The sequence below is a fragment of the Lontra canadensis genome, unplaced genomic scaffold, assembly GCF_010015895.1.
Source record: "Lontra canadensis isolate GAN:19392208 unplaced genomic scaffold, GSC_riverotter_1.0 scaffold21, whole genome shotgun sequence".
Taxonomy (NCBI): domain Eukaryota; kingdom Metazoa; phylum Chordata; class Mammalia; order Carnivora; family Mustelidae; genus Lontra; species Lontra canadensis.
In genome coordinates, this window is record NW_022631015.1 from 14,483,789 (window position 1) to 14,509,633 (window position 25,845).

The window sequence follows — 25,845 nt, forward strand, 5'->3', positions numbered from 1 at the left end:
CTTTCCTTTCCGCCCCCCCCTTCCCCTTTTAAGTCACCCCTTCCCTTCCCTCCCAGACCTCCTACCGCTGCCCACCAGGATTCATGCCCCTCTCTTTCCTAATTAGGGCTCCTTTCCGTAGGGGTCAGTGGAGATCCCATTTCATCTCTTCTGATTTAAATTCTTGGCAGGCAGCACCAACCCCCGCCCCCAGCAGCTGTTTCTGAAGGAGCCCAGCTCAGGGTCGTAAGGCAGAGCATCTTCTGGCATTGCTCTGTGGAACTGTGGAGGCACACTGGTTCCTCAGGCCTCCGCTTGTGGGTGCACAAAACGCCTCTTTCTGAATTTTCCCGGAATATGAAACTGCAGTGTTACTGGTTAATGAGGGTATTTGGGCGCAGGGCTTGTAAAGAAAGCGAGGTGCTTGTCTCCCTTCCATGCCCTTTGGCTTTTTGCTAGGAGCAGTGCTAGAACCATGACCGCAAGATGGAATTCTGGCCTCCAGAGTTGGGTCTTGGTCGCATGATGCTTGTTTAGATTTTTTTTTTTTTTTTTTAAGTTTATTCAAACTCTTAGTATTTACTTGCCCACCTACCCCCCCCCTTTTTTTTTTTTTAGTGATTTCCCTTCTCCCTTTCTTCTGTTTCTCCAGGATGACAGTGATGGGATTCCATGGTCAGAAGAAAGGGTGGTACGTAAAGTCCTTTATTTGTCTCTGAAGGAGTTCAAGAATGCCCAGAAGAGGCAGCACGGGGAAGGCATTGCTGGGAGCCTGAAAACAGTGAATGGTGAGTTGCCTCTTTTGTTGGAATCGGATGGTATCTTTGGGCACGACCTTGTTTCTGAATCGGATGTGTTTCGGTCAGCTTGTGCTTCTCAGGTTAGGCCCCTAATGGCAGTTATTTCGGACATCCTACTGGGTTGATGGATTCATTTTTATGCTCCTTTATGTGCTGTGTAATATAATTGGCAAGGTGCCTTAATTAGTCTGTTCCCTACAGATAAGATGGGGGCTGTGATCTGATTTCTGCTGGGTCCTGGGATGAAGGTAGAGTCTGCCTTACCGGTTTTTCTGTGGGTCTCTGTCTTTCTCCTTGGATCTCACCGCGCCCTGGAGCTCCTGGTTCTTTTCCTGTTTGTGTAGGAAGTAGCCTGAGTCTCGTGGGTGCCTGCTGCCCTTCCTGCTTGCTGGCGCAGTGGCCTGCTGAGGACCTGCTTCCTTCCTTGCTCAGCAGGCCGGGCAGGTGGTTGCATGGCAGCAGGTAATAGATGGTGGCCTGGAATTCTGTGCGTCTGGGAGGGCAGCCATGTGGCTACCCGAGGTCTTGCAGCCTGGAAGGAACCGTGCTCTTCTGAGTTTATAATGCTGATGCTTTGTCATGGGCTTTTTAGGAGGACTGGCCAGAAACCAGCCCGTGGAAACCATTTTAGAACACGGCATTTGGTTACAGTCTGTTTTCATTCAGGGGATGTGGCTGGGGTGGCCTTCCACAGTCTTTCTAGATAAATGTGAATGAATGGACCATGTTCTGATTGGTACGTGGCTTGGAGCAAGGAGAGAGACACGGGAGAGGTGGTGGTTCTTTTTTTAGAGTCTCTGCTGTGGTCCGTGGAGTGACAGTGTCAGGACACGTGGGCTACTTGAGAGCTTGCCAGGGTCCAGCGGCCACATTCACCTCGGGTGTCCACTGTCCTTCCAGTTGGCTTCATTGTAAGGTGGGTTGTCTGGGGGAGCCTCTTTTTAAATGATTTTATTTATATATTTGACATAGAGAGAGAGATGGCAAGAGAGGGAAGATAAGCTGGGGGGAGTGGTAGAGGGAGAAGCAGGCTTCCTGCCAAGCAGGGAGCTTGATGTGGGGCTCGATCCCAGGACCCTGGGATCATGACCTGAGCCCAAGGTAGATGCTTAATGACTGAGCCCCCCAGGCACCCCTGGGGGAGTCTCTTGTTGGGACCAGTGCCTGCAGGTGGGACCCATGTGAAGCCTTGGCTGGGTTTCCAGGGACACCCTCCCTGAAGTAAACCTGGGTTTGCTCTGCCACCCACACAGGGCCTGTCCCTTTCCTATTTCTGTGTGACTTAAAGCTTCTGGAAGTTGGAGTCCACATGTATATGGGAAGGCCCCCACCCCATATATATATATATATATACACACACACACACACACACATATAAAGTGTGTGTGTGCGTGTATATATATATAATGTGTGTGTGTGTGTGTATATATATGTATATATATATATATATATATATATATATATCCCCCCACCTACACAGAAGCACAATTAGTAGAATCTGTTGCCACCAGTCTAGAATCTGGCCCTCTGTGTGACGTGATTGTTCCTGGTGTCCTTGCTTCACGTTGAACGTAGTGTTTGAGGGGAGTGTGGCCCGGGAGAGTCTCCTTGTACCCTGAAGGTTACAGCAGAGCAGGGGCGGCTGGGGGTTAGAGGTCACTGTCGTGAAAAGGCATAATCTCATTCTGCTATGTACATCGCGTGGTACAGCTGTAGTGGTCTTAGAATCTTAACAACAACAACAAACATCAACCCATTTGAGGGGGGAAAAATCCACTTTTAGGACAAGTTTGCCAGGTGTCCAGGATTAAGTAAAGGTGGGATTTAGGTAAAAGAACAAAAACTAAAGCTCTTTTGGAGGTCTCCCAGGCACTGCCAGCCTCGTGGAGCAAAGGTAGCTCGCGTTTTTAACTGGCCTCGTTGAGGGCTTGACAGTGCCCAGGAAGGAGTTCTAACAAAACTGGCAAAGACCGCCCTGCTGGGGATCGTTAGAGACTTTAAAAAATTCTTGTACCAATTTCTTAAAGAAAAGGGGTTTTTGTTGTGGTAGTTTGTATTTGATGCTGATGAAGACCGGCTTGTCGTTTTCCTGTCTAGTGTTCAGTCTGGAGACACCAAGGCCCCTCTCTCTCTTGGCTGCGGGATTGCTGTGAAGATGCCTGTTTCTGTTTCCTGTTGGTGTCCGCGCAGCCACCTGTCCAAAGTCCATGTTTGTCATTCTCTGTCGTGGATTTCCATAGCACTTCTAAATAAGAAATAAGCCCCTCTGGTTGTAAGAAGAATGTTCTTAGAGGCCACTAACAGGTTGAAGTGTGCTTTCTCACTGGGGACCTGCCAGAGATCGGGAAACAGCATTGTTCACTCTCTGGGGAATAGCTCCTTCTCTGGAGGTCCCCGGACCTCAGCAGTGCGCTCTCAGGGCGCACGATCCAGAGAGAGCGGAAGGCTGTGGAGCATCCCAGGCTGTTCTGGTGGCTGAGGTTGGGGGTAGGAGGGTTGCAAGCAGTGTTCTGTGTATGTGTGTGTGTGTCAGTGTGTGTGTGCGCGTGTGTGCGCACGTGCATGCCTGTGTATGTGTCACTTGTTCAGCAGATACTTAATAAACCTCATTTCCATACTACGCAGTGGAAGGACCTCGTCCTGAGCTAGACATCACAGCACCCTATTTTGGGGTTTTTCACTGTCAAATGAAGGTAGGTTAGTTGGGGAGAGAGCCGTTTTCACAGCCCTGCCAGGTGAAATGTTTCCTTTTTTGTTTTGTTTGTTTCAGTTCATCACAGAACCCCCTGAGGTTCCCTTGAAAACGCCAAAAACCAACACCATTGGTCCAGTGTTAATGGTCACAGGAGGAATCTGTCTGGTGGTGGAGTTTTGAAGCTGTGCCCAGTACAGAGCCCTTGCTCTAGGACATGGGGCAGGAAGCTGAGCAGACGGGGGGTGTAGGGGGTCCCTGTGCCCAGACCGGGGTGGGGTCACTACTGCCCTTGTGCCATCGCCCGTCTCTTCCCCCTACCCCTCCACCCCCCACCCCATGCTTTGCAGCTTGGGGACCTTGGGTGGTGACCTACCTCTGAGGCCCCTGGTGTGTTCAGCTGTAAGCTGAAGAGTGTCCTCGTAGGGCTTTGGGAGTGCTCTGTGTGGTAGTGACTTTCCCAAGGTCACACAGCTGTCAACTGTGCTGTAGCAGAACTGGAATTAGAGCTCATGTCCTGGAACTTTGGATCTAGCGCTTATTTAAGGAGGCAGAAGGGGTGAAAATTACACCGTATCTTTGCAGCACTGGTGTTGAAAACAAGGCGTTGGATCCCCCCCACCCCCATATCTCTTTTCTGAGCTGTTTCTGGGTTATTTGTCCTCCCAGTGTTTCCTGGGGAAAATTCCGTCTTCAAATAATACTCTGCGTTGACAATAGGAGGAGCTTGATGGAACTTTGTTTCTAATTAGAGGAAGTGATGTCAATTCATCTTCAAAGTCCTTGGCCCACGAGGATGATGAAGTGTGTGAGGGGTCGGGTGTCCGGGAACCCGGCGTAGAAGGCGGCAGTTTTTATCTGAGTGGCTGAACTCTGCTGCCCCATTTCTCTGGGTCTCGGGTCGTCGTAATAACCCAGCCAGACATGAGACTGTGGGGAGAGCTCGTAGTTTATGTCATGAAATCCATGTCGGCCATCAGTCTTGCTTTCGTAGTTGTGAAGTGACAGGGAATGAGGTTGTGGTTTGGTTGTTGTTGTTTTGTTTGTTTGTTTTTGATCCTAGTAGAGGTAGTGAATGTGAATCTTGTGTGGAGGGACTGAAACCCCCCATTATGGCTGGTTGGTTAGAGCCGGGCCTGGGGGAGGTGGGGCTCGAATTTTTGCTGATTGCGAGAGCCTTCTGTCTTCTTCCTGCCGTAGATCATGCCATTCTGGCTGTAATAAATTTGACAAAAGCTTTGGGAACGGCTGGCAGAGGCTGAGGCCTCGGCCACTCTTTGAGGGCCCTTGGCCCGCCGGGGCTGAAATTAGGGACATTTAAATAATAACATGCTACACAAATGAGTACACATAATTACACAGTAAGAGAGGGGAGCTATTAGCTGTATTTGGAGTTTCATTTGCTTCCTATAAATGTCATCCGAGATCGAGCAAGGCCTCTGGCCAGCCGAAGAGCCTTGAGTGGATTTGAGGGACCCGGGCTCCTCTTCCTTGCACCCTTGCGGTGGTCCTGGTGGCCCGTCCGTACTAAGCTCCCACTACTGACTCCCCACCGATCCCTGCACTCGGTCCACATCTCAGTTGTTGTAATCTCCCGAGCAGACCATTCTGTGGATGAGGACGTGGTACAGCAGCAAGGATTCGTCGTTGGCCTGCATGGGTGGTCCCTGCAGCCGCTGCTTTCTGCACCACCTGTCTGATAGAAAGAAGTAAAGATAGGATTCCAAAAATAAGAATTTGGAGGAGGACACTTTTTCTAAAAGGTATTTCTTTTGAAAGAGATAATGGGTGATGCTGTGCTGGGGAAGGAGGCTTCGGAGGTGGGGTGGGTGTGTGAGTGTGAATGTGGGCCTCTGTTGTGCATGTCATTGATCAAGGGAATCCAAAGATGGCACCTGTCCTGCTTGCTCACCCTCCTGGGGCCCGTCACCGGTACACAGATGCATTCATCTTCTTTCTTCACCGAGAGGTAGAGCTTTTTATTTTTTTTAAATCTACTTATTACAAAAAGATTATTTATTTGATGGAGAGATAGAGAATGAGTGCACAGTGGGCAGAGCAGCAGGAAGAGGGAGAGGGAGAAGCAGGCTCTCTGCTGAGCGGGGAGCCTGATGTAGGGGCTCAGTCCAGGACCCTGAGATCATGACCCGAGCCGAAGATAGATGCATAACCGACTGAACTACCCAGGTGCCCCAAACTTTGTACTTTTAATGCTGCTGCTGAACCATGGGGTTGGCAGTCCTCGGAGGGCCACTGGTCCTGGTGCCACGCTGGAGGGGGATGGGCCTTTCTGGCAACCACTGCTGACTTGTAGTGAGGGGCCAACGCTGGAGATGTGGATACAGGGGACACCCCCCAAACCCCCTACATACAAACCTTCTTTCTTCTAAGGACTAGAATCTCCAGCTCCTTGAAAATCTTAAAGATTACCGATGTGTTGATTGTGAAATGAAACTTGGTCCCAACTCTTGCAGGGTCATTGTTCTGCATAAAATAAAAGATGTTTTGTGAGCCCAAATGAAAAGTGCGAGCACATCGTCCCACGGATGGCACTTGATGTACGCGGCTGCATTTTGAAAAGACAGTCATGGTCGTATGGGTGCCTTCTGTCAGCTGATGGGGGACACCTCTCCTGTCTGCTCTGGGCCCGTGGTGTTCGCCTGCTGTGTTCACATCCAGCTTTTTCAACGGGAGAGACTGTTCTTTGGGTGTTTGCTTGTTTCCTCCTAGAGAAAGTGGCTTACCCCACCCGCCATGTGTCCGCCTCCGTGTCCTCTGTAAGCTGTGGGCACTGCGGGCTCAGGCTGCTCTCATGCGGCTGCCGCGGGTTGGGTTTCTGGAATTCTCCAACCTGAGACCCTTCTTCCTTTTGTTCCTGCCCCCTTCATGTGTGAGACAGCACTCCATGTAAAAGCTGTGTGAGATGAAGGGTAAATACACTTCACTGAAAACAAATTAAATTTATTCCTTTTAAAAAAAAAAAATAAAATAAACTTTTATCCTAGAAAATGATTGCGTCAGAAAACTTGATGTCTTTCTCTGCGGCTTTCATGTGGTCCGTCCCGGACCTAAGTGGGACACTTGGGACATTTTTTGATCATGCTTCTGTTTGGTTGACACTTGATCGTGTCTTTAGAACACAGACGGGTTTTGGGAGTCCTGAAACGGAACGCTGTTCCTCTTCTTTCCTGTCACTTTGTGCTGGAGGCCACCTTACCCCTCCAGCCCTCCCAGCCCACTTCCTCTGTTAGCTCTGTCCTCATCATTGCCAAATCTGGGCTGCTCTAAGAGGAGGGGCCTATGACAGGTAGGGGTGTATGTGTGTGGCGGGGTGGGGTGGGCAGAGAAAACATGTGTGCTCTCTCCTTCCTGTCAGGGTTCTTAGACAAGCCCAGCTATGAGGGGTCCTGAGGGCAGGAGGATAGAAATGTGCTGTGATCTCCTTTTCTTATCTCTATAGGGACATCATTCTGGAACTTATCCCTCTTCATTATTTACTTCTCTCCTAGATGATTGCCATCAGTAAACAAAGCATGTTATGGTTGCTCTCATGATAAAATAATCCCTCTACTGATCTTGCATATCCCTCCTGCTGTCATGTCTGTCTTTACGGTGAGTGCCTCAAAAGACAACGTCTACCCAGGCTGTACCCTCTGCTATCTATATTCATATTAATATACTTTCCGCTTTCATTCTCCTTTGAATCCCTGGAATCAGTCCTCGATTAAGGCTTCATAATGACCTTGATTGACAACTCAAGATTCCAGTCAATGTAGCCTTATTCGCCCCTTTGGCAGTATTTGACATGATCGAACCTGTCCTGAACTCCCCTTGCTTACTTGGCCTCTACACAGATTTCTTGGAAGGTCTCGTGAACACGAACTGTCCCAACACCAACTCTGTCTCCAGCTGAGTCTGTCCTCTGCTCTGCCCATCTTCCCATTGTCGGTAAATGCCAGTTCCGTTTTTCTAGTTCCTTTGGCCTAAGCCTTGGAGTGATCTGTACTTCTGGTTTTTCTATACTTTGCATTCTTTCCTTTAGCAAAACCTGTTTGTTCCAAATTCACATCTTCCGAATCTGAGTTCACACTATTGCCACTAGCCGGAAACCTCTAGCTTGGGCTGGGATCCCCCATGCTCTTTGATCTCAGCTTCTGCCTTTTTGTCCCTCCAGGCAGCAGTCAGAAGGTGGGCTTTCATGGTCCTTCATAAATGCAGATTAGCACATGCTCTGTTCCTGCAGTGTCTCCCTGCCTCGTAGTGTGATAGCTTAGCGTCCTTACCCTGACCACAGGATGTGGGCCACTGTCTAGGTCTAGTCTCATTGCTTCCCCTGGTTTGGCCTTCTTGCTGTTTGAAGTGCACCAGAATTTTTGTGTTTTATGTATTTATTTTTTTAAAGGATTTTATTTATTAGAAAGAGGGAGAGAACACGAGTCGGGGAGGGGCAGGCGGTGGCAGGGGGAGAGAGAGGGAGGAGGGGAGGGAGGAAGGGAGGGAGGAGCCCAATGCTGGGCTCAATCCCGGGATCCTGGGATCATGACCTGAGCTTGAAGACAGAAGCCTAACCGACTGAGCCACCCAGGTGCCCCAGTTTTTGTGCCCCCCCCGCCTTTTAGAAAACAGTTAATTTTTTGAGAGTGTTGTGCAGGGGGAGAGGGAGAGAGAATCTGAAGCAGGCTCTGCTCAGTGCAGAGCCTGACTCGGAGCCCCGTTTCAGGATGAGATCATGACCGGAGCTGAGATCGGGAGTCAGATGCTCGACTGTCTGAGCCACCCCAGCACCCAGAGCTTTTGTGTTTTCTGATCCTTCCGTTGACAGCTGTCTCCCTTTAGGGAACCGCGTGCTTCATCCCTGCCCGTGTTTCGGGGCCTGCTCAAACTCGGAGGTTGGAACTGGAGTGTCCCTCTTGAGCATCCTATCAGAAGTCTTTTCTTCGTCTGTTAGCCTTTTGCTCTTTACCTTGTAATACTTGTCTGCATAGAATTTACACTGCCTGACCTTGTATTCTTGTTGTTCACTAGTTCTGAGTTCTCTCCCTGCAGTAGGTTGGAAGTCCACGCTGAGTGGACTCCTGGGTGCTCTGTAGAGCGTGTGCTATGTGACGCGGTGTGCAGACCGCTCTCTGCCCACCAGTTGCTCCCGCCTCTCCCTTCCCGCACCCTCTGCCTGGCTGTGCACCTGTTCCTGTCTGATCAGTGGTTGAGTGTCCCACATATGACTCCAGCTTTTAGTTCGGAAGTACAGTCTGACACCTTCCCCTCTGCTGTTTTCCCTGTCTCTAAAGCGCATGTTTATGCGTGGTTGTCATAAATTTCTAAGTCTTACTATCCTAAAGTTTCTTAGGATTGGATCACCCTATACCTTACCTTTCCTTTCATTTTTCTTCCCTTTTCCTTTTCCTTTCCTTTGCTTCTTTCTTTCTAAAGATTAATTCATTTGGGAGAGAGCGAGTGAGAATGTGCACAGAGGAGGAAGGGGCAGAGGGGGAGAGTGTCCCAAGCAGACTCTGTACAAAGCGCCGAGCCTGACGACCCGGAGATCATGATCTGAGCTGAACCCAAGAGTTCGGTGCTTAGCAGACTGAGCCACCCAGGCGCCCCCACCCCGTACCTTTTCTTAACGCTGTTTCTAGTTTGCGTATTCAGGTACAGGATACATTGTTTAGTAGTTTAAGTTAAAATTGAGCTTACAAGAAATACGTCATTCCTTCTCATCTCATAACATTATCGTAATCTGTTGCTATCCTAATTTTGTGGGTTTGTGTCGTGGATCTCAGATGTTAAGTAGCTTGCACAAGGCTACAGAACTAAGCGGTGTAATCAGGATTTGACCCCAGGACTCCTGACTCAGATCGTACCCCCCCACACCCTTATTTATTTATTTTTTTTTTGAAGTTTTTATTTATTTATTTGACAGAGATCACAAGTAGGCAGAGAGAGAGAGAGGGAGAAGCAAGCTCCCTGCCGAGCAGAGAGCGCAATGTGGGGCTTGATCCCAGGACCCTGGGAACATGACCTGAGCCAAAGGCAGAGGCTTTAACCCACTGAGCCACCCAGGCGCCCCGACCACCCTTATTTTTTTAATTGAGGTAAACTGTAACGCTCTGCAACATCACGCTTCTTACTTGTATGGTTTGATGGATTTTCAACTGCTCCTATACCCATGAGATAAGTGCTCTATTGTAGACTGAGGACTTTTCCTCCTGAGGACTTTTAGTCGTATACCTTCCCCTTTCCAAATGAAAGTATGTGTTCATTTTGGGGTTTGTCACCATAGCTGTCTTGATTTTTTTTTTTTTTCTTAACCTTTTATGATAACTGGGTTTGTGTTTTCCCAGAATGTACCAGAAGCCCTGGCTTTAGGTAAGCATGAATAAAAGACCCCCTACAGTTGGACATGGCCATGAATGACCTTCACCATCTCAAGGTGGCCATTGGTGGAGCCAGATTCTCCGTCTTGAACTGGGCTTACGTTTTTGGTCCTGAGCTGTGTGCAAGTCTGGATCTAATGAATGTTTGAACAGCTCTGCCTCTCCTCCTGCTTGGTGTTTCCCCCTCTGTGAATGTTGAGAAATCACAGCCTTGGTTCAAGAATTCCAGAGGTTCTTGGAACTGGGGTTCCAGACATGGCTTTTCCCCAAAGACAAGCTGAAGAGGCATCCCTAAGGCATATCTCTTCTCTGCTGATGTGTTTTCAGTTCGAGTGATTCTTGTCTGGAGCCCGTGAGCTGCCCCATGGCCCTGAGGATGCAAATGTGGGGGGCAGCGTGGTCAAATGGCTGATTTCTGTTCATTTTTTTACGGCTGTGGTGAGCGTCTGTTTATTAGTCAGCTCCTGCTGCCCTAAGAAAATACCATAGTCTGGGTGGGGTGGTTTAGGCAGAAATACATTTCTCCTTGTTCTGGAGGCTGGAGGTCCCGGATCTGGGGTGCCAGCCATTCCTTCCTGATGAAGAATGGCTTCCTGGCCATATCCTCACTAGACTGAGAGTGGGGGACAGAGTGCGTAGGTGTCTCTTCCTCTCCTTATGAGGACACTGGCCCTAGCAGATTATTGTGTATCGTGCGCGCCCCCCCGCCCCATTATGATGACCTCATTTACTTTTCTCACCTTCTTGCAGGCTCTGTCCAAATACGGTCACAGTGGGTTTTGGGGCTTCAACATAGGCATTTGGGGTGGGGCAGTCTTACTACCAATACTGGCACACGGGTGGGGCTCTGAGATACTAACAGTTTTATTTCATTTTAATTTTCAGTTAAGTTAATTTCCGTGTTCATCTGCAGCGTGTTTCCTTTTGTGCTTATGTGGGTACTAGAAGGGTTTCCTGGTATGCCGGGAACCCCTAAGAACTTGTTTGACCTTGGAGAAGTTATTGTTCCTCTCAGTTGGATGGAATTAAGCTTGGGTTTTTATTTATTACATGCCTGCCTTTTTGAGACCTCTTGCATTTATCTAAATCCCATACTTCAGTGGGGATTGAAACAAGACTCCTGAGCTGGCGAGCTGCTGGAGGCCAAGAGCCCGAAGGAAGGGGCAAATCGGGGCAAATCGGGTTATTTCAAAGGCTCCAGGGATCGGGGAGGGAGTGGGAATCGAGATGGCCCCGGAGGGATGTTTCTGTGGTCAGCATGGGAAAAATCATGGCCTTACTGGAGGTTGATGGATCCTGTTTGTTATACACACATTCATTTTATTTGTATTTTATACACGGATTCAATTTACTTTTATGTGCTGTGAGTGTAATTTAGGGCAAGGCTTTCCAATTGGTTTTACTTCTCAACTTGTACAGGAAGGGGAAGAGCCTGGGGGGTCCCCAGACAGGGCTGCTCTCTGCCCAAGTGGACTTGTTCTGGCATGGAGTTTATCTGTGTGCAGGCCGGCAAATGCTCACGTCCCTGACCTCCTCCTTACTTGGAGATAGTGGGGATAGGTGCTTTGGGCCATGCTGTGATTTGGGTTCTGGGGTGGATTGACGGAGCATTAATGACGATCTGATCTACAATGGCCTTAGTGCAGCTTTGCTTTGCTTGTGAACTTCTTCGATCCCATTTCCCCCAACTTTAGAGGGCCTCTTACCTCGCTTTTGGAAATAACCTGTTATTACTTGAGCCACATTAAATGTTCAGTGTCCCGTATGGCATATCCTTAAAGCCAGATGGGTGATAACTGGGTATGCTTTTGGGAAATTACCCTACAACCCAGAAATTCCTTAATTTACAGTTTGTTACTCAAGCTCTCCTGTGGTCAGATCTCCTCTGTCCTTCCAGCTTTCTCTGAGGCTTTAGGGGGACTTCTGCAGAGCCCCAAAAATAGCTTCCTCATGGTTTCTTCTGGAAGACTCTGAAACTGTACATGTGTCTCCTGTGTGGAGGTTTGGGGTCCGTGAGGGAACTCGGAGCTGTTTTATAACCTTAGACCTGCCCATCAAGGACCAGAGTGTCCAGTATCCGTATCTGTCCAGCCTGTCCGCCAGGCTGTCTCCGTGTCTTGCAAGGAGAGTGTGAGGCTTGTTTCTGGAGCTTTGGGGCTCCTCGGGCCCAGTGCCCCCCTTCTTCCTGTCTCCCATTCCCTCATCTTTCACTAGTGCTCTTGGTTCATTCATGCCTCGGAGCTGATGATTTCAGTTCTGCACACAGGGGCCTCTTCCTGTGTCACCAGCCCCTCCAGTGGCTTCTGGGTCCATCCTTTCACTACCTTCCTGTTAACCTTTGGTCGGTAGGTGGGCCTTCTGATGGGGTATGTGACACCTGGTCTTGGTGACCGGGTAAGACCTCTGTGCCTGAGACCCCCCGCATCAGCTCTTGGTGCTGCCTCAAATGGCAGTTTCCTTCCAATTTTCCAACAGCTTTGAATGATTTCCTTTGCATTTCAACGCATGAAGGCAGCTCAGAGTCTCCCTTTGGAAACGTGTACCTGTTTTAAAAAGTTCTGATACCTTTGCCCTACTGGGCTTGCAGTATTTATGAAAGAGTTTGAATCCCCGCTTTTGAAAAAGGTGGTACCTTCCCATCTAGAGTGATGCTAGAAGGTCAGCGACTCCTCTCCAGACAGGAGTAGGGCAGGTGACCCCCCAGTGGAAATGGTACACATTTACTGTCTTGGCATGCAGGAGGCCTGGTGATTTCTGGAGGGATCTGCATTGCAAATTGCTTAGCCTGGACCAGAGCTGCTTTACCCTGTCCTCACTCAGCAGTTTACCCAACTTCAGACCAGTGTTATTTGAAAAGGGCCTTTCCAGTTTACTCAGTTGGAAAGTGTTACAGAGTTTTAAAGGGTGAGCTGGAAGGCTCTCAGCTGGCAGTTTCTGACTCCCTCAGAGGAAAATATTGGCAAACTCTCCACTCCGTGCCTGAACTCTTCTTATGAATTGAGAAGCCAAGAGTTACGAAGCCATCACAAAGGGCCGCTTTGAACCGTGGTGGTGGGGGGGGTACGAATCCTTATCCCTAACCGCGCTAACACGTGGGCAGTTTCCTGATAATCCCCCCCCACATCTTGTGATGTTAATCTTCCTGCCACTGAAAATAGAAGTATCCAGTGACTGTATTCCTTCCCCGCCCCCCGGCCTCCCTTCTCTCTAGAAGATAGGTGCACATGGCTTTTATCCCCTCCTCCCCTTTATAATTTAAGACAAGCGCTGGGCTCATTGATTCAACAGGTGTAACACCCACCACGGAAGAAAGTTGCCTTTTTCAATTTTTCCCCCACATTTTTGGGCTTTCTTCCCCATGGTTTCAGGCGACAAGGTGCTGAGATCAGAAGCAGGAGCTTGCCATTGATTGATTATCCTGTTTGTGACCATCTGTCTGCCTCGCACGTCAAGCTGTAGATGGAGAGCGGATGTGAGTGTGGCTCTGGGCCTGAGAAATCTCCGTCTTCCCGACTTGTCTGACTGCAGAAGCTGTACCCTGACTTCCACCCAGCCCCCGGGAGAGGCCTGGGGACATGAGAATCACCCACGGGAGAATGTCGGCATCATTTCCTTTTCCTTCCTTCCACGCCTCTGCGTGCGCCTGCCGCCTCGGGCCACTGGAAGGAGCCTTTCTCTAGCACCATCCACATTCTGCAACCCATTCTTGTTGCTCCCACCCTGCTGGGGTCGCTCTTGATGGAAGAATTCCAAGGGAATAGGTTAAGATTGCCATCAAGTGGCTGCTCTTGGAAGTGGATGGGAGGAACCTGGCCCTCCGCGTTGGCTCCTCCAATTTTTTTAGGCCCCTTTGTGACAAAGCCAGCTCCAGCAGCACAGTCCGAAGAGTGGGCCGCTGGGGCAGGGGGCGGGCACAGGGAGCTCAGGGAATCTCTATACTGTACGCCCTCAAGGAAGGGCTCTTCTGTGAACCCAAGGCGCACCTCGCCAGTGGACTCCCAACACTGCAGTGGCCTGAGCTCAGGGCCCTGGAGCGGTGAGCACAGATGATCTAGACGCTTATTGGGGAAAATTGCTTGTGCCTTTAGCCTCCTGCCAGCTCCAGCCCCGGTAGGCCGCTGCCCTCCAGCTCCGTGCCTGGAAATTGGCAGGGAGGATCATGCTGTCATCCCCGAAAGAATGGCCTCACGGTCCCACCGAGGGAGAAGAACACTAACACACATGACTTGGCCATTTCGTTTGGCTCTTGTTCCTCGTTTCCCGGCTCTGTAAATGGAGTAATAATTTCTTTCTCAGAGGCGATATTCTTAGGATTAATGAGATGATTTATTTAAAGTCCTTAGTGTCTGGCAGGAAGCAGGCATTCAAAGGGTAATTGTGATTGAGGTTCTAGATACACATTACCTAAGTACTTCCCATAAAAGCTGTAGCTGGCTGTGTATAAAACAGCCCACTTCAGGGACTGGATTAAAATCTGTTTGCCGCATTCCCTGGGTCTGAATGCCATCCCCTTATAACTAGACCTCACTCCTACGACTTGGGGAGCAGAAACTCTGACCAAGGGAGAAGGAGGTGAAGGCCTCTTTAGTTTTCCCCAGTAGGTAATTCCTTAGTGGTGTTGGGAAAACCTGTCCTATAGCAGTGGCAGGAGGTAGGTTTGTGTGTGTGGGGTGCCCCTGCAGGGGCACAGAGCTCTTGATTGGGGTGTCTCAGAGGTCTCTGAGCTGGCACGTGGTATGTGGAAGAAGGTGGATCTGTCGCAGCCGGTTGCAGGGGGGAGGTGGAGCGGGGAGGCAGGCAGAGAGAGAGGGACTGTGGGAGTACATCAGCACGCTAGTGCAACTTGAGGTTAGGGTCAAGGAAAGACAATTTCAGGGCTTCTATATTTGCAGCAGCTTTTTTAGAAGTGATGGAGGCTATGTTATGTAACCATTGACATTGCAATCTGTCAGATCATTAAACCGCAGTTCCTGGTTTCTAGCCACTTAAAGTAATATTGGATGCATCGAGAAAATTGGTATGTTGTAATAGGCTGTAATAAGCACTGACGTCATTGGAGGTCTAGTTGTACAAGGAACTGGGTACCATCGCGAGCAGGTTTCTTACGTCAAGTGGAACACTTGAGACATCCCTTTGTCCCATTTCGTTTTGTTTCAGAGACGACTGATTGACTATTTATGGACTATTCAGGGTCTTCCTGATTGCTAGATTCTACCACTGGCGGTCAGGGTAGGAAATATTCGGGTGCTTTGGCAGAATTTGCGGGGTGGGGAGTAGAAAGCAGATAAAGGACAGGCATCCTCTGTGACCTCTGATTCTCTCCTGTGGTGTGCAAAGCTTTCCCCGTCCCTCCACTCCCACTGCATTGATGGTGTCTTTTTGGAAGGTGTGTGTGTGTGTGTGTGTGTGTGTGTGTGCGCGCGCGCGCGTGCTTACGCCCGCGCGAGCCAAGCAGTGATCCGAGAGTCCTCTGTATGTGGATTTACACTTTCTTCGTGCCTGTAGTCTCAAGGATAGCAAAATATGCGTCTAACTCTGAACAATTTCATGCAGCACTTTGTTCATGAGTATTAACTGGTGATTCCTGGCCTTTTGCCCTGAAGCTCCGTTGGAACTGCCTACAATCCTCCATGATAAAAACCACCTTTTGGGGGAAATGGCTTTGCAAAGAGTTTGCCTGTAGTGTCTGGTTTACTGAATAAGTGCGTGGCTTTTTATAAAGGTTCTAACTTGCGTTTTCCCCTTCTCCCCACGTCTCAAAGCTAGACTGGTGCTACCAGGAGCCATCTGCTGCTGAACTGAAGGGCGTTTGTCAGCTTGCTGCTCCATCGGCTCCCTCTGCTTTTCACCCTGCCGCCTGGACAGCCGTCCCCGTGTGTCAGACTTGCCCTGTTTACTGGGTCTGAGCTCTTGCGGGGGACGGCAGAGCGGCAGAGGGACCGCTGCTGCCCACAGATGTGGCCACAGGGTCTTGAGACGACGCCCATCCCAAATCTGTAGATGTAGAACTTTCCAGAACGCGGGGAATGCTGTGTATCTGCTTTGTCCTGTATGGGAGCCACTAGCCACTTCAGAGTCCACGAGTCCTTGATAACTGGCTGGTCTAATCAGTTTTTTTTTTTTTTTTAAAGTTTTATTTAACAGAGAGAGATCACAAGCAGGCAGAGAGAGAGAGGGGGAAGCAGGCTCCCCGCCTGGCAGAGAGCCCGATGCGGGACTCGATCCCAGGACCCTGAGACCTGGTCTGATCAGTTCTAATAAAAAATACATACGTATATGATGACAAGCTACTACATGAACAAGCATAGCTGTAGAGACAGGATGAGCATAGCGGTCCCATTCTGAGCTTTTGTTCTCGAGCTTGGTCTGTTGGTGGTGGTGGTGGTGGTTTTTGGCGGCGGGAGGTCTTTCTAGATCACAGGTGCAGTTCAATTTAGGAACAGTCTTCTAGCTACCTTATGGTGTGTTGTGTATGTAGGCAGTGCTGACCACGTGAAAACAAGTGCCTGTTTATTCACACACAGTTGTTTTTAGTGTGTTGGCCAATTTGAGAGTACCTCTGCCCATGGTATTCATGTCGCGGTATTCCTGTTACCCCAGACTTCGGTATAGCAGTACAGTACTGGCTTCAGAGTTGGCATGTCTGCTGTTCTTCACTTGATTCGTTTTTTGTTAGCTCCGTGTGAGTCCACGTTTCATATAACTTGGTGGTGGTTTTTTTTTTTTTTTTTTTTAAGTAGGCTCCACACCCAGGGTGGAGCCCACAGTGGGACTTGAACTCATGACCCTGAGATCTCCATACAAGAGTCGGACGCTTAACTGAATGATCTTTACGTGTGCCATGTATAACTTCTTTGATCGAGTACTTCTTTCTGTGATCAGTACTAGTTCTGTCTGGGCAAAACCCCTGCTTTCCTAGTGATACCATTTGAAGAATCATTAAAATCCCCTTTTCTCTGTGTTAATAAAGTAATTCGTTGTAGAAAATGTGGACATTTCAGAAAGTTGGAATAATTGCCCCTGGGCAGAATACTACTTTTTAAAAAAATCACTAATTTGTTTTATTTCCTCAGGTCTACTTTCTGTACCCTTGTATTTTTAAAAACCCTGTTATGTATTTCATGCGCTAGAATCTCTGCAGTTCAAAACATTCTCAGTCTTTCCCTCATGTTCCTAAGTATTGGAAAATGTGATTTTTGGTTTTCCTTTTTAAAATGGGTCTTGTCTTCTATCCTATTCCATATTCAGAAGGTCTTGGCATGGCACGTGAAACCTTTAAGGAAAATACCACAAAGAATACACAGAATTGTTAAAAGACCAATGTAGTTCTGCATTGTGAAAACGGTGGAAGAATTGTAGTTACTTTTGGCTTTTATTTGGACATGGGAGTAACAAAATGAATTCATCTAGCTTAGCAGGGTATAAAAGGCAGATCTGTGAGTAAGATCCAGAACAGTTTTCTTACAGACAGGAAGAAATCATTGACTCTAATAAAGCAAAGGACTTTAGCATTGAAATTACTAACGGGATTGAATGTTAAGAAAACATGACATGAAGGTTATTGAGTATTAAATAGCGTTCATAAGTTTTTTTTTCACCTGAAAATCTGAAGGTTAGATCTTTTTCCTAGGCTAAGAATTCTTGGGGCACCTCGGTGGCATAGTTGGTTAAGTGTCTGACTCTTGATTTTGGCTTAGGTCCTGATCTCAGGATCATGAGATCGAGCCCCATGTTGAGGCTCTTTGGGGAGGCTTAGAGATTCTCTTTTGCCCTCTGCTTTCCCCGCCCCTAGGTTAGTTGCTCTCTTTAAAATCTTCAAAATTAGGAGTGTTTTTTTTTTTTTTTTCCCTTCTTAAATCCGTAAATGCTGAAAAACCAGCGTATTACAAATTATAAGATGTGTTCCTAGCCAGGTAACTTCCAAACACAAAGAGCTAAGGAATTCTTCCCTCTTTGGGAGGAGAGGGGTGCCTTTGAACGCTTGGAAGTCGGGAAAGGGGGCCTCCAAGGGAAGAGCGTGTCAGGCTTTGGAGACACTGAAATGGCCTCAAGGAACAACCGGTTCTTTGAACAGTGTTTATTGGGTCTCCGCTATTTTCTCTAGGCGCATGCTAGGGTTTGAGGGTTAAGATAGATGAGCAAGATTAAATCTTCTTTTAAAAAACTAAAAAACTTATGTAATCTCCACATCACGACCCTGAGAACGAGCGTCCCTCCCACGCTCCCCGAACTGAACCAGGTAGGTGCCCTGAGGCGAAATCCTCTTGTTCCAAGACCCCGACAGGACAGTTCCGTAGATAGTTGCTTGTCACAATTACCTGGAATTATTACCTGGAACAGAGTGCTTGCAGAACAGTTGGTGGGGATCCCTGAAGGCTTACCAGGAGGAGGAGCGGGAACTTTCCAGACAGAGAGGAGAGAATATTCCATAAGTGGGAACAGCCTGTGTGAAGTCAGAGGCTTGAGGGACCAAGTTAAGGGAATGTGTCCATTGCCATACACGCAGGATCCCGCTCTGCCTGTGCCTTCGTGTGCCATCATGGGGGCCCACCAGGTTGGAAATCAAACCACTGTTGGTCTTTCAGATGGCTTAGGAAGCTGATGCCAAAAAATAAATAAAATTCTTATTTATTTATTTTTTAAAAAAAGATTTTATTTATTTATTTGACAGACAGCAATCACAAGTAGGCAGAGAATCAGGCAGAGAGAGAGGGGGAAGCAGACTCCCTGCTGAGCAGAGAATCTGTTGTGGGGCTTGATCCCAGGACCCCGAGATCATGACCTGAGCTGAAGGCAGAGGCCTAACCCACTGAGCCACCCAGGCACCCCTATTTATTTTTTTAAAGATTTTATTTTTAAGTAGTCTCTACACCTAATGTGGGGCTTGAATCCTAACCCTGAGATTAAGAGTCACACACGCTCTAGTGACTGAACCAGCCAGGCACCACTTTTTTTTTTTTTTTTTTAAACTGGCTGCTGATAGAATTTGAACCAGTAAAAGGACCAACAGAATTGTTAAAATATGTGAAAATCCTTGCACATAAATCTTTGTTTCTCTGATTTGTATCCTAGTATGCCTTTTTAGAAGCAAACTTGCTGAATTACAGACTTTTAAAAATTGGCATCTATCACCAAGTTGCTCTCTAGAAATATATTTTTTTTTTTCCCCAGTTTGTTCCCATTCTAGCAGCGTAAGGGAGTATGGGTTTTGTCAGAATCAGATTTGAGATCAACATTCTTTCGTTGTGACCTGAGTCAGCTGCTTTAGTTCTTCTCAAATATAGTTTTCCATTATTCAGTCTTCTAAAGTAGGTCAAATGGCCATGTTGCAATTCTGTTGAGTTTTACTGGATACGTCTGTGGGGCATGTTTTCAAAATAATCTCAACACTGCTAATCTCCTCTAACTTGACATCATTTCTGTGTTTACCTTTGTATAAATCCGTTACCCAAATCATTTAAAAAAATATATTGAAGCCCAGGGCTTATTTTATCTTGTGTCTTTTTATAACTAAATAATTAAAAGTCTATATCTGACAAAAAAATTCTGTAATTGATTACCACCAAAGTTTATTAAGGCATTGAGGTAGCCCTTATAACGTGATTAGGTACCATTAACCCTCTTACGTATATAATTAATTTAATGCCTTGATTTAACCAATTGTTGTCCTTATGTGTATTAAACAGAGGAAACAGGGTTTTCCCTGATTCTCTCCTGAAGTTCACACACTTGATGAAGAGTTAGACTTAGAACCAGGCAGCCTTGTCCAAATCGTGCTGTGTGTAGTGAGAACCATCAAGGTTCTTAGGGCTAGATGTTTACCAGATCGTAAAGTCTGATGGTACATGGTCCTTTCTAGTAGCTTCTTACCTTGAACTTCCTGCTTTAGTTGTAGTACCATCTCAGTGGTACTAGTAACGAAATCCATAGCAACCAAGTTTCACTAGTTAATATACAGCCCCCCAGCCTTGATCTCCCTACTGTGTTCTTGTAATTATTGGTATTATTTTATAATTGTACAGCACGGCCTTGAAGTCAAGTTGGCTATGGGGCCAACCACACGCATTACAGAGTCGAACGCTGTTGTTTCTTCAGGAATTACCAAGCCCTCTTGGAAGGAGTCCAAGCCAGACTCCGTGTGTACCCAGTTCTGCTTGGTATATTGCCAGCGTATTAACTTTTTTTCTTTTTAAAAGATATTTATTTATTTATTTATTTATTTATTTATATATTTATGAAAGCGCACACGAGTCGGTAGAGCTGCAGGGAGAGGGAGAAGCAGGCTTCCTGCTGAGCTCGGAGCCCAACGCGGGGCTCAATCCCAGGACCCTGGGATCATGACCCGAGCCAAAGGCAGCTGCTTAACCCACAGAGACACCCAGGCGCCCCGCCAGTGTATTAACTTTTATTTAAGCAGAAGACTAACAAAGTACCGTTTATTATTATGCTGGCTGCTGTAAAGGGTCCAAGCTTAATATTTTTGAGAGTCAAATATTAGCCCCATGGGTCAGTTTTTCTTGCGCTGGCTTTTTATCATAACGTAGGTGGTGTGATCAATACTGTGTAATTTAGCCGAGATCACATCTGTCTTTATGAGGACATGGCTAATGCAGTGTGATCATTAAAACCCTCTGTGCTTACATGAACACACGGCAGCCCACTCCACTCTAATCCTTTGTAGTGATGTTCTAGTGGGGCGGGCGTGTTGGGTGGGTAAGGTGCCACCTTTTGTATGCAGTCACATACAGAGGGCAGGAAATGGGAGAGCTTTTGGAAGCAGATCATGGATGATAAGGAGTATTTGGCGACCTGCTCTTACTTCTCAAGGCTTGTCTTTCCTTTTCCGAGTTCGGTCCCAGCTCTCCAGATAAGCCGACTTCCTTGATTGGATACATGAATAAAACAAGTCTAAATGCTTATGAAGCAGCTTCTGTAATTAATCAGCACAGCACTATTAGATACCAAATTTGATGAAGACGTGCAAGGGATTGCTCTCTCGCATTTTATCCACAGCCTCGATTGGGGTTTGCCCCAGTCCTAGATCTTTAAAATGCAAAGTGCAGCTGGTGGGGCTGCTGGAGTTGGCCCAACTCAGAGGTCATGAGACGGTTGGATATGCCGCCAGGGTCGTCCGTTCTGAAGCTCTCAGCAGCGAAGTAAGTTCTCAGATGTCCCGGTGTTTGGGTGATTGTTACGTGGATGGTGGCCGTGTAGCTGGCTGGCTGCATAGAATTTCTTAGGATGGGAGATCCTTCTGGATAATGCTCATCTCTTTAGAAATAGCTGGTGAAAGTACCTTGTTCTCTAGAGTCCTAGGTGAATAGGTCTCTCTCTTTTAGCACTGAGAGATTACAGTGATGCTCGTGGACTGGCCAACATTGATGCCTCCTTTGGAAACCAGTTTGCCATTAACGAGCAAATTTGTTTTTGCATATTCAAGAGTTTCCAACAGTTGCACTTCTAGGTGTGTATCCCAGAGAAACTCCAGTGCATGTTTTCCAGGGGACGAGCAGAAGGAAGTTTGCAGCCTGGTTTGTGATAGCAGCAAACTGGCAGTGCTTAGATGCCCTTGGACGCGATAATCAAAGTGTGGAATATTCATACAGTGGAGTGTGATGAACAACAGTGAAAACGAGCAAAGACTAAGCAAGATCGTGGATAGATGATCTTAGTAACCTCATGTTGAGTTGGGGGGAAAAACAAATCCCCTGAGACTTCACAAAGAGCAGTATTTTTTTTTTTTTTTGAAGTATTTATCTATTTGAGAGAGACACACACAGAGAGAGCACGCGGCTGAGCATGTGCCCACATGAACCAGGAGAGGGAAAGGCAGAGAATCTGAAGCAGGCTCTGCACTGAGCACTGAGCCCAATGCGGGGCCATATCCCACGACCTTGAGATCATGACCTGAGCCAATGCCAAGAGTTGGATGCTTAACCCACTGAGCCACCCAGGTACACCCCCCCACCCACCCCGAGCAATATCCTCTTTGTGCAGTTCATCATCAAGCACAGTGAAAGAACATAGCACAGTTATATATACTTAAATAAAGAAGTGGGGTAGGCGGAAGCATGTAGATATATAGATAATCTATATGTATATTTATAGATAAGGCATATAGATAATGCTTTAGTAACTGGGTTTGGCCATGGGATTATTGATCTTCTTTATATTAACCTAAAACAGGAGGACTGAGGTGGGTGACATTTGGGGAATCTTCACTCAAAACTTAGAACTTGCTCTGATCTTTGAATATGGAAACTGAGCTGATGGTGTTGTCAATCATACCACCTTGGAACAGAGCCGCAGCCCTTGCGGGCCTCACCCTGCCTCTCTACCCTCTCTAGCTCAGATTTTCATAATTGAAAGTTGTATTTTTATTGAAAAACAGGACATGGTTTTCGGTTCTGTTGTGTGTCCCCCAGAGACTGCTGTTAGTCCATCTCTTTCGATGTGTTTTCTCTTTGGTGAACCAGCGTTTCATCCAAATAGTCCAAAACCTGCTGAAGTTTACAGGCCAGAGGTTTTCAGCTCTCTCTTCCCGACCAGAGCACAGGTCAGAGTGGACACACAGGGGTCTGACTTAGTGTATATTTTAGGGAGTGTGGAGTGCACGATCTGATACTGAGAGATGGTCTTGGAAGTAAACTCAGGACCAACACTCCTTGAGGTCTCACCTTTTTACATTTAAGCACCCAGTTACTTTCCAGGCAGTGGGAAGGGGAAGAAGCCATGAAGTCAGGGAGAACAGAGACAAAAAATAAAGCAGACACTGCTTCCCTCAGACGGGCGAGGGCTCTGTACCCTCTCCCATTGGGGGTGGCAGAGCTGGGACGTTGAGGAGGACCTGTGCCATACACGACCATCAGACTGGGCTTCTGGCCTGTCATTTTAGGTTTTGTGGTTCTTGCCATCTTCCTTACCTTTCTCAGAATTACCATCCCGTATTTCCAGTTCTGGGTTGGGTGCTTTTGATTACCGAGGGTGCCGAAAGACCAGTCCCAGTAGGAAGAAGAGGAAAAAAGCCAAACAGTCATCCCTTAAACATTCTTTAATTGACCGTGTATGACTTATGCTGCGGTGGGATGTGGGCCAAACAGTTGTTCGACATTATAGGACGATACTGCACTGGAGAAAACTGGATGAGGTTTTGCTCTGCAGGCTTCCACACAGGGCAGGATAGGATTCGTGAGGGATTTTTTAACCCTGTGACTTCTCTGGGGAAATTGTATCATGAGGTTGTTCCGGTCCCTGGGCACCCTAGAATTCTTGGATGACTTTCGGTTGAGAACCCTAAAAGGAGTTAGCTCTGATCTTGGTTACGAACCTGAACTTGCCTAAGCCTCCCTATGCCCATCAGTAAAGTGGGGGGTTGTACAAGATGCTCCCTAAGGCCCCGCCTATAGTTCTGATTTTAAAGTGAATGGATAGCTGGTAGAAATCAGGAAAGACCCCCACCAACCTCTTGATGTTTTTTTCATTTCTTTGTTTAAAAGTGAGGCAGGTAGCTATGCCCTGGTGATTTAGGCAACAGGAGACGGCCCTCATGGAAAGAATAATCACCAGCCCTGGGTAACTGTGGGCTAGATGCTATAAGCGAATGTGGTACCCTCTCTGAGGGGTTTGGTGAGGGGTCTCTCTGTAACTCAACGTGTGTAAAGCCCATGAGGGGTTCATTCAGTGGTTAGACAGCACTGAACTAAAAGTAATAGTGAGAGCCTTTCTTCTCCCAGCTCCCTTGGATGAATCTGAGGTAAAACTTCAGTTTAGCATGTGGGATCTTTGATGGCATGCCCCCCCCCCCCCCCCCCCCCCCCCCCACCAAGCTGCCACACCACAGAGCCTGTTCTGTGACAGACCCTCCAGAAACAATGAGGAGAAACAGCTTCTGTATTATTAGATGAATTTAGGTGCGTGGGGGAGGGCCATCCTGTGCTGGGGGGTGGGGAGGACGACGGCTGGGGGGAGGGGGGTGGCGTTCATCCCAGAAGTAATAAAGCACCCTGGTTGCCCAGATGGGGGGGGAGGGGATGGGGGGGCGGGGATGGGGGGGTGGCTGGAGGAGGAGGAGCCTATGGAATGAACGAGATTTCTGCAGTCTGTCTGGATCTCTGCCCAGGTCTCCCAGCCAAAAAAACAAATACAAATAAATAAAAGGCAAGTGCTGAATGACACAGATTATGATATTAAAAAGGGATGCCATTGAAAATGTGCCACGGACCCCCCTCCGAGGGGGGGCTGTGCGCGAGTGGAATGTGTGCATAGAGGGGGCGCTCTGGCAGACCATTAAACTGACCCCTCCTTCCGTCAGAGGTGTCCTGTCTCTCCCCTCCTCATCCCCCGCCCCCCCATGTCAGAAATTCTCCAATAAGGATTTGTCTGCATTGCAGATTGGGAGAATTGCTTTGCCTAGATAGAGAAAAGCCAGTGGCTCTTCTTTTCCTTCCCCCCCCCTTTTTTTTTCCCCTTTCCTCTCAATTTATCAGGAAGGGGAGAAGGCGCCCCAGACCCCTCCTCTGCGGGGTTGGGTTCCCTCCCCTGCCCATAAATAACCTTCCCTCCCTGGCGCCTCCCCTCCCCCTCCCGGGCCCAGGGCTGCTCGGCGGCCGTCCTATTGCCGCGCCCGTCCTATTGCCGCGCGGAATGTGCTCGCCGCCTGCTTATTACGTACAGGGGAGGATTGTTGACAAGTGCTCTGGAGCCTGCCTCGCCGCGCTCGCCCTCCCTCCTCCCTCCCGCCCTCCCTCTGTCCTCCTTCCTCTCTGTCTCTCTGCAATGATCCGGCTCTGAGGATGGCTGCTCCACGGGTCTGTCAGGTGCAGTTTTTGGTGGCTTATCTTGAGGAACCTGGGATAGAAGGTCTGTTCCTATAAATAAAATAAAAACCAAATAGCTCTAGGTTTGTTTCAGGCTGCTGTGGCTTTTGTTGGAGAAATAGGCCTTTTGTGGTTTTTTCCCCCTACTGGGGTCCTGATTAAATCCATTATGGATGGCAAGGTGCTAGATAGATAGATCTAGCCGTCTATCCGTGTATACGTAGGAGTATGTGGAAAGTGTTGCGATTGCTTGATATTAATATTCTTTGAGCTTTGATATCCTCCCTGGGGGCAGTGGTGGCTCCTGGAAAGGCACTGTGGAAATTTACAAGAGAGAATTAATGTCGTTCTTAAAGCATTCAGCTCTGTTGACCATTTTGGCCAAATCTGCAGTTTTAGCTAGGCTTGTATGAATTGAGACGTTTCTCTGGGGACCGAACGCCATCCGGCTATGGTTGGTCCCTTTATTTTATTGCCAGTTTATATGATCATTTCCCAGCATTTAAAAATAGATGTTTGATTAAAGTTAATTAGTTCATCCTCACTGGCAGCTCTGGTTTCTTTTATCAGCGGTGTGCATGGTTTCCTTTCCCTTAATACTTTGTATCTCTTGTCTTCCTTCCTCTATAGACGGAGGAAACTGAGGCAAGGACATGGATGCTGGGTGCTTCTAGGTCAGCCCTGAAAGCTTGAAAACTCAAGAGTGCTCTCAGTTCCCCTCCCCCGCCCCCACCTTTCCTGCATGAATCGGGGTTTGCATTACTCGCTGTAAACACAAATGAATTTCAGGAACTGTCAGTTTGAGGTGCCTCTGGTCTCTGCAGGTTCTGTGGCTGCATGCCTCGAGTTCTTTTTGTGTTGCTTCCCTTAGATTTCCGTATGAGAAAGAATGTTGCTCTGGGAGGTAGTAGGCCTCTCTGAACTTCCTTGCTGTCAGCACCTTAAAAATTACTCTTTATTATTATTGTGATGATGATTTTTTGCTTTGAATAGCCCACTTAATTCTTTCTTAGTCTGTTTATCTGAAGAGTGGGTGTGCAGTTTGATTTGTGAGTGAGGTCATGAGGGCCCTCAGAACTGTCCATCCCTCCCCGATGTCCATCCCTCCCCGTGCTACAGTGCTGCAAACACGAGGAAATGAGGACTTCTCTGGGGTCCATTTGTATTGTATTAAGGGAGTCAAA

At 47.9% G+C, this 25,845-nt stretch overlaps 1 protein-coding gene across 5 annotated transcripts in view; it reads left to right on the forward strand.

Annotated features, from left to right (window-relative positions):
* Nucleotides 1-25,845, forward strand: part of JARID2 (jumonji and AT-rich interaction domain containing 2) — a 254,541-nt gene that overhangs the window by 118,153 nt on the left and 110,543 nt on the right. For 2 of the 5 annotated variants that reach the window (XM_032861601.1, XM_032861598.1), the window contains exon 2: nt 632-767. The exons of 1 other annotated variant lie outside the window; for it this stretch is intronic. In XM_032861601.1, coding sequence (XP_032717492.1) covers nt 632-767 — 136 coding nt within the window. Of the gene's footprint in view, nt 1-631; nt 768-24,584; nt 24,705-25,845 lie in introns of those variants that run through there. 2 more of the 5 variants (XM_032861603.1, XM_032861600.1) reach the window with 2 other exon arrangements.